The sequence below is a fragment of the Mustelus asterias genome, chromosome 4 (genome assembly GCF_964213995.1).
Source record: "Mustelus asterias chromosome 4, sMusAst1.hap1.1, whole genome shotgun sequence".
Taxonomy (NCBI): Eukaryota; Metazoa; Chordata; class Chondrichthyes; order Carcharhiniformes; family Triakidae; genus Mustelus; species Mustelus asterias.
The window spans coordinates 146828862-146838015 of NC_135804.1; the positions used below are offsets into that span (position 1 = coordinate 146828862).

The following is a 9154-nucleotide window of genomic DNA, read 5'->3' on the forward strand; positions in this document are numbered from 1 at the left end:
TCCACACGGCTCCCTCTGGTGAGTTGTTTGAGAACTGCCTAAACTCACCCGAACTAAAGCAGCCAAGTTCAAATATCAATTCTCAATGGAAGATGCTGGAAAATCTCAGCAGGTCTGACAGCATCTGTGGAGAGAGAATAGTAAGAAGTCTCACAACACCAGGTTAAAGTCCAACAGGTTTATTTGGTAGCACGAGCCAGCAGAAATAAACCTGTTGGACTTTAACCTGGTGTTGTGAGTCTTACTGTGCCCACCTAGTCCAACACCGTCATGAGAGAGAATAGAACCAATGTTTGGAGTCTGGATGACCCTTCATCTTGCTCTTTGTTTCAGATTCCAGCATTCACAGTATTGAGATTTTATCTAAAATCTCAACACTGTTTGACTCTGTTGCTATAACCTGCTGAATAGTTCCAGCATTTTCTATTTGTATTTTTAATTTCCAGCACTCGCTGTATTTCACTTTTCATCATAAAATCATAGAATCCTACAGTGCAGAAGGAGGCCATTCGGCCCATCGCATCTGCACCGACAACAATCCCACCCAAGCCCTATCCCCTTAACCTCATGTATTTACACTATTAGTCCCCCTGACACTAAGGGGCAATTTAGCATGACCAATCAACCTAACCCACACATCTTCGGAGTGTGGGAGGGAACCGGAGCACCCGGAGGAAACCCACACAGACACTGGGAGAATGTGCAAACTCCACACAGTCACTCGAGGCCGGAATTGAACCCCAGTCCCTGGAGGCAGCAGTGCTAACCAGTATTTGCATTTAAATACAAATAGCAGACAGCATAATTCCCCGCAGCCCGGACATTCTCTCTTCCACCTTCTTTCGTCGGGAAAAAGATACAAAAGTCTGAAGTCACATACCAACTGACTCGAGAACAGCTTCTTCCCAGTTGCCATCAGACTTTTGAGTGGACCTACCTTTTATTAAGTTGATCTTTCTCCTCACCTTAGTTATGACTGTAACACTACATTCTGCACCCTATCCTTTCCTCCTCTATGAACGGTATGCTTTGTCTGTATTGCGCGCAAGAAACAATACTTTTCACTGTGTCCCAATAAGTGTGACAATAAATCAAATCAAAAAATAAATATTGATCTATTTTGGAAGTGGAAAGCAAGACCCTCTGGCTGAAAATGTATTGCCGTATTTCTGTAGGGGCTAAGGTAGCCATGATCATCCAGAGAAGGAATATATCAATTGCATTGTTGGGTACTCATTTACAGTTCACACAAAGTCCAAACATGACCTTTACCATACAAACTGCAAGTGTGGTTACCCAAAAGATTTAATTTTGTGCCCTCTTTCATCAAAAATGTAGGCAATGGCAATTCAAGCAGCTTGCATTTGTTTTAAACTCCCCCAATTAATCCTCTCCTCTACAATTTCCCCACTCTTTTTTTCAATTAAGATGCTGAGTAATGTTAGTGACATTCCGTTACCATGTTAAAGTGGTCATTCTTGATGTATGAACCTTGCCAGTAATCTTTGTTTTCAGGAAGTATCACAAATGTACTTGATCCGAATGTCGCCTGCCCTCCATGGGTGCACTTTCCATCAGGAATAACTGGATTGTGCTGCTGACTTTTCCCCCTTCACCAGCCCAGACTTCTGAGGTCAGCTGTACTGTCCCCTGTCACCATCCAAACTGAGACTGGGTCACTCAAAACATATATGGAATTGAATGTGTCTCTCTGCTTTCCATTTACCAATTGAGCATTGGGCACTATGTAATCTTCCCCTTCACTGTTATTCTCCAGCAAAGAGTGAATGGGTGAAGCAGAAAGTGCTGGCAGGAATGACCAGAAGCTTCCACCTTTCCTCTATCCCTGGGGAAAGCTGCCTGGGCTCCAGACAGCACTTCATCTCAATCAGTTGTTTCACAGTTGCAAAGGTGCAGAGAGATTCCAATTCATTATTCCATCAAACAGGCAAACAAATGGAGTGATAATTTAACAGAATTGGGAGGATATTTGTTGGGTGCCTTCAGTAAACCCAGAAAAATCTCACATTTGCTACAGCTCCTTTAATGACCTTCAGTCAGCCTAAAGTACGTTACAGCCAGTGAAGTAATTCTGAAATGGGGTCATTGATGTAAAGTAGGAAATGCAGTAGCCAATTTCTGCCAAGCAAATTCCACAAACAGCATTAATATAAATGACAAAGTCTCTGTTTTTAGCTGTTGGTTGCAGAGTTAGTATTGGCCAGAATACCAGGGAAAACTCCCTCTGCTCTTCTTCAAATATTGACGTGGGATCTTTTACTTCCACCCGAGAGGGCACATCTCATCTGAAAGGTGGGTCCTCTGACAGTGCTGCACTCCCTCAGCACTGCATTGGAGTATCAGTCTAAATGATACATTCAACACCATGGAATAGGACCCTGACTCAGAGGCAAGTGGGTTGCCACAGAACCAGGTTGCCAGTGAGTCAAGTGGGAGTGCTCAATTGGTAATTGGAAAGCAGAGAGACGCAGATTCAATTCCATACATGTTTTGAGTGACCCAGTCTCAGTTTGGATGGTGACAGGGGACAGTACAGCTGACCTCAGAAGTCTGGGCCGGTGAAGGGGGAAAAGTCAGCAGCACAATCCAGTTATTCCTGATGGAAAGTGCACCCATTTGGGAGCAGTGCCTTATAAAGACCTTGGTCAAATCATGCCCTCGGCAAAGAGATAACGGTCTCTTTACAATTCAAGATTATTGCAGATGATAAATAAGATGATTCTGGCAAAATTAACTTCAGCTCCCTTAGACATAAGACCATAAGAGAGAGGAGCAGGATTAGGCCATTCGGCCCATTGAGTCTGCTCTGCCATTCAAATCATGGCTGATAGGTTTCTCAACCATATTCTCCCACTTTTCTCGGTAACCTTTGATCCCCTTACCAATCAAGAACCTGCCTATCTCTGTCTTAGATACACTCAATGACCTGGCCTCCACAATCTTCCATGGCAATGAATTCCATAGATTCACCACCCTCTGGCTGAAGAAATTCCTCTTCATCTCGGTTCTAAAGAGTCGTCCCTTTACTCTGAGGCTGTGCGCTCAGATCCTAGTCTCTCCCACTAATGGAAACATCTTCCCCACGTCCACTCTATCCAGGCCTTTCAGTATTCTGTAAGTTTCAATGAGATCCCTGCCTCATCCTTCTAAACGCCATCGAGTACAGACCCAGAGTCCTCGAGCGCTCCTCGTACATTGAACAATATCACCACAACAGAACTTAGTTCAGTCCCCTGACTGGGAGAGTCAGGCAGAGACAGAGAGAGAATTCATATCTTGGAGAAATAGAAATGGCTTCTGTTTTAATGAAAATTCAATTTCGCTGCTAGGTTTTATACTTATTCCAAACAAGATTGATCTTTTCTGGTTAATGTGAAGCAGTTTGGAGTTGAGCAATTCTGTTGGTCGTTTTGAATTCTGTTGCTAAAGAACTCCAGTTGCTTTGCTTCTCACTGCAAGATGGTAGTTATTTTACACTATTCGATTTGAATAAAAATAACAGGCACCTTGGATTTTCATCACTAAGTCACTCTTTTGCAACTGTTGGTAATTAGCTCCTGGCATGAGAAACATTTTGCTCAATTTTAACCTCTGTGCAAGTGGCTGGGTTTTGAGGGAGTTAAAATCTCACCCACTGTTCTCATTGTTATTACAACACCGGGTTAAAGTCCAACAGGTATATTTAGTATTGCGAGCTTTCGGAGCGCTGCTCCTTCATTAGGTGAGTCAACTGATGAAGGAGTGGCGCTCCAAAAGCTCATGATACCAAATAAACATGTTGGACTTTAACCTGGTGTTGTGAGACTTCTTACTGTGCCCACCCCAGTCCAATGCCGGTGTCTCCACCTCATTGTTATCAGATAGGAAGGGAAAAGAAGTTGTACAATTTTATCCTCAACTTAAGAGGAATATAATGTAGGAAATAAATAGCATTGAAAATACATATAGTGTACCTTCTAATCAGTATCTTTTTTCCTTTCTTACAGAAAAAATTAACATCCGAGTGTGTTTTCCGTGAGCAATTTGAGGAGAACTGGTACAATACCTACGCATCAACTTTGTATAAACACTTAGATACTGGGAGACATTACTATGTGGCTTTGAATAAAGATGGTTCCCCACGGGAAGGATACAGGACTAAGCGGCACCAAAAATTTACTCACTTTTTACCTAGGCCGGTGGACCCTGAAAAAGTACCAACATTATACAGAGACCTCTTTAACTATAGTTGATAAACTCCGCTGCCTTGCAAGTGTTGTACATATGCGGAAGCTTTAGCTATTCTGGGGAGCAGTGCCAACAAGACACTCGTGGCCATTTCTGCGATGACCGTTTTGGTTGAATTCATTAACCACTATTAACACTATCAAGCCTTCGCAAAGTGCAGACCCAGGATTTTTTTTATACTCACACATCTATATTCTCCACTGAATCTTGCTTGTTGGTGAGGTGGCGAGGAACACAGCCTCGCAGACAATGGACACTTATATTGCTGGAACGAAATGAAAGGCCACTAAGTGGTGATAAACGCTGCTGCAAATAAAGAAGCTTTGAGCTAAAAGTTATATATTTATCAAAAGTCGATATATTTCATATCTGTGGATGACACGCTGCTGAAAGCAGATATTTACTATGCTACACAGAAGAGACGAGCCAAGATAGAAGATTCCCAGTCTTTGGAATGGGCTAAAATTATGACCATGGACACTGTACAAACTGACAAAAACTATTTATAGAAATGTCAATATTATATTTATTTTATATATTTATTTATTACATAGACTATATTTTTAATGACAATGTATAGACCAGATTGCAGTCTGGAGGGATTAGATCCTACTGAAATGTAAATGACCACTTTTAAGTTATGAAGATCTATGAATGTTGAGTTTTTAAAAAAAAAAAGGTTATGGACAATAAAAAAAAACACTTTGTTTAAAGCAAAAAAGTATATTGTACAATTATCATGTTGCTTGTTCACTCTTAATAAAAAGAATCATTATGACTGAAATTTAACATGTTACGAATATTCCAAAATATTTCTAATCCATTACATAGCAAAACCTTTTGTTCTCCAACTTGCCTAGCAAGTGTGATGTTAATAATTGCTTTTTTTTAAAAAATCCTCATTTTTAGCTCTTCTTTCGAAAGACGTGCTGGTTAGAGTGCACTGGCCATGCTAAATTCTCCCTCAGTGTACCCGAACAGGCGCCAGAGTGTGGCTTCTAGGGGATTTTCACAGTAACTTCATTGCAGTGTTAATGTAAGCCTACTTATGACACTAATAAATAAACATTTAACTTACACTAGTATTTAGCATATTTGACCATTTATCTTTAGCTATTGCTTATTTCCTTTCTCTCGAGGTCAGTTCCATACAGGAACTTTATTCTTATGCATCAGAGCTCAGGTAAAAAGTTGCTCAGTAGAATATTCACAACTTTTTAAAAAAATTCAAATGGACTTGCTTATTTAGGTTTCTAGTAATTTCTATTATTTAATGTTTTGTTATACCACCGGGTATCATAGTCATTATTTTCCAAGATTCAACTGAGGAGAAGCGATGACCTAATGGTATTATCACAAGATAATTAATCCAGAAACTCAGCTAATGTTCAGGGGACATTCAGGTTCGAATCCCATCACAGCAGTTGGTGGAATTTGAATTCAATAGAAATATCTGGAATTAACAATCTACTGATGACCATGAAACCATTGTCGATTGTTGGAAAAACCCATCTGGTTCACTAATGTCCTTTAGGGAAGGAAATCTGCCATCCTTACCTGGTCTGGCCTACATGTAGCTCCAGAGACACAATGTGGTTGACTCTCAACTGCCCTCTGAAATGGCCCAGCAAGCCACTCAGTTCAAGGGCAACTAGGGACAGGGCAATAAATGTTGGCCCAGCCAACAATGCCCATGCCCCACAAATGAATATTAAAAAAGTACTTTTCAAATGGGGTCAAACATTAAAGTACCTCTGATCCACAAAACCTTAAACTGTGTAACACAATCAGTGCGACTCAGGTGTGTAAGTTCAGTTGATTAAATTACCGATCATCTTAAACATATTTCTGCAGGAAGAAAGGAACTTCAAAAATGAAAGGAAAAATAATCAGGAATAGTTTTCCAAAAAAAAGCCTTTTCCTTTTTAAGAGATAAAAAAATTCTGTTTAGACAAAAAGAAAAATGCAATCTCCATGTTTATTAGCAGATTCAAAAATATTGGAAATGCAGCATAAGGTGGCCAAACTTCACATTTTCTGGTGAATCATTCCCTCATTTTAAATAATCCTAAATAACCCGGAGAAGGATGTTGCCTGGTGTGGAGGGTTTTAGGTATAAGGCGGGTTTGAATAAACTCGGATTGTTTTCCCTGGAAACATGGAAGCTGAGGGGGCGACCTGATAAGTCTATAAAATTATGGGAAGCATAGACAGTGTGGATAGTCAAAGACTTTTTCCCAGGGTAGAAGGGTCGACTACAAGAGGGCACAGGTGAGAGGTGGTAAGTTTAGATGTGGAGTTGCCGGCGTTGGACTGATGTGGGCACAGTGATAGTCTCACAACACCAGGTTAAAGTCCAACAGGTTTATTTGGTGGCACGAGCTTCCGGAGAGTTGCTCCTTCACCAAATCCTGCACTCACCTGATGGAGCAGTGCTCTGAAAGCTCGTGCCACCAAATAAACCTGTCGGACTTTAACCTGGTATTGTGAGACTACCTATTTACTGTGGTAAGTTTAGGGGCGATGTGCGGGGAAAGTTTTTCAGAGTGGTGGGTGCCTGGAATGCACTGCCAGTGGAGGTGGTGGAAGCAGGCACGTTAGTAACCTTCAAGGCGCATCTTGATTGACAGATGGATGGGAGGCAAACAGAGGGAAACCACATAGGCTTGGTGGGCCAAAGGGCCTGTTCCTGTGCTGTATTGTTCTTAGCTCCTTGTTCTAACCTGCCCTAGGAAATATTCTGCCTTCAACACTCATATATGCATTCAATTCTCAAGCCCTTGTATCTTTTTCCTCTCCTTAACCGATGAAGGAATGATTTTGGTGTAATTCTTTGTTTTTGAAGGCTTTTTCCTCCAAGGTCTTTTAAAGTGGACAGATATTTGGAAATAGTTTGGGTCATCTTTTGCTAATTTTCTATGTTGGCATGTTGCAATTGGAATCCATTTGATGTGGTTACACAATAGCTGAAACAGCTGAGGATGCTTACAATAAGCAGCTCCAACCTTCTGCCGCAGATTCCTGGGCACGGTACTTATTAACAATCCCAGCAAGAGTTACTTTCATATAAAGGAATCTAGCACTCTCAGGCCAAAATGTGAGTTTACGGATCACAGACATATTCCAGACTGAGTTAGTTGAGTTGGGTGAAACTTTTGGAATGAACCAGCAAGGTAGTGAGTGGTCTTTTAGGATAAGGTATTGCCAGGAAATTGGGACTTCTCTTTAACCGGGAGTTGTTTTATGTTTGTTTAAAGTTGAAGTTTAAAGTTTATTTATTAATGTCACAAGTAAGCTTACATTAACACTGCAATGAAGTTACTGTGAATAAACTTTGAACTGAGACTTCTCTTAACTGGGAGTTATTTTATGTTTGTGTTCATTAGGATGAGTAATGTCAATCCCGGGGGATGAAACACTTACTACGTTTGCACCTGGTGAGGCAACAAGCATTCCGGAGTGGAGTCTAGCTGCAGAGTAAAGGTCAGCTTCTCTCTCAGAAATGTGCCTTTGGCCCTGTAACGAGAGTGACTTTTCCTTCTTCCCGCACCAATATTCTACTAAATACAGTGCTGAGCCAATCTTCTGTGCCTTATGCTGTGAACTCACAACCACTAGGGAGTGGATTGAAATGACAGTCCCTCAAATTGATCCTGCAGTTACAGGCAACAGATAGGGAAGGCTGATCATCTCAGGCCACAGAGGTGGAAGTTCAGCATGTCTCTTAATATTCTGGCCAACATTCACCATGGTTTGTGGATCTATTGTTCCAAGGGCCATTCAAATAAAAATAAACAGTGGATGCAGAGAGATTTTAGTATTTGGAGACAATATTCCACATTTTGTTTAATTCACGGGACAAAATTAGTAGTTGGAATAAATAAAAGAATTTCAGCAGAACAGCGCAGTGGCACAGTGGTTAGCACTGCTGTCTCACAGCGCCAGGGACCCAGGTTCGATTCCCGGCTTGGGTTTCTGTCTTTGCGCAGTCTGCACGTTCTCCCCGTGTCTGCATGGATTTCCTCCATAGACCAAAAGTCATTCTGGTTAGGTGTATTGGCTATGCTAAATTCTCCCTCAGTGTAACTGAACAGGTTTCAGGGTGTGGCGGCTAGGGGATTTTCACAGTAACTTTATTGCAGTGTTAATGTAAGCCTGACACAATAGAAAAACTTTAATGTTTATCTTAATGTTATAAACATTCCATAAACTGTGTGAGGCTAAATGAGAGTGAATAAAACGCCAGCAGCTTTCTTGTGGCATTTATCATCATTCAATAAAATCTATGTTGGTGCAAGTGGGAGGAGTGTTGCTATGAGTGGGAGTGTTTCCGGTACAGGATGTGCACAAATACTGCTTGTCCATATAAATAATAGCAGGATGTCATCTGGTGCTAAACCAGAGTTTAGTTTGAGTGGCTGCACACCTCACCAGGGGGCTGAATTTTGTGTAATGTCACTACCACTTAAAGCTCACCTTCACCTCTTCTGGTTGCAGTGGGTGCTAGAAGGAACTGGGGAAAAAACCATTGAGCAGGAAGAAGATTAATGAATACCACAAACAGCGCACAGAGTAGATTCCAAGGCTCTTACACCAGAGGCACTATTGGACAAGATGAACAAGAGTGGCACAGTGGTTAGCACCGCTGCCTCACAGCGCCAGGGACACGGGTTCGATTCCGGCCAAGGTGACTGTATGCGGAGTTTGCAGAGAAATATTAGTTGGAACAAATAAAAGAATTTCAGCAAAACTGCATGGTGGTGCAGTGGTTAGTAGCCAGGTTCAATTCCTGGCTTGGGTCACTGTCTGCACGTTCTCCCAGTGTCTGCATGGATCTCCTTCAAGTGCTCCAGTTTCCTTCCACAGTCCAAAGATGCGTAGGTTAAGTGGATTAGCCATGGTAAAT

The 9154-nt window shown here is 41.6% G+C and overlaps 1 protein-coding gene across 1 annotated transcript in view; it reads left to right on the top strand.

The window, feature by feature from the left end:
* Positions 1-4952, top strand: part of fgf16 (fibroblast growth factor 16) — a 12150-nt gene extending 7198 nt beyond the window's left edge. The window contains exon 3 of the mRNA XM_078210421.1: positions 4008-4952. Within this exon, the coding sequence (XP_078066547.1) occupies positions 4008-4253 (246 nt within the window). The 3' untranslated portion in view covers positions 4254-4952. The remainder of the gene's footprint in view (positions 1-4007) is intronic.
* Positions 4953-9154: the final 4202 nt, after the last annotated feature.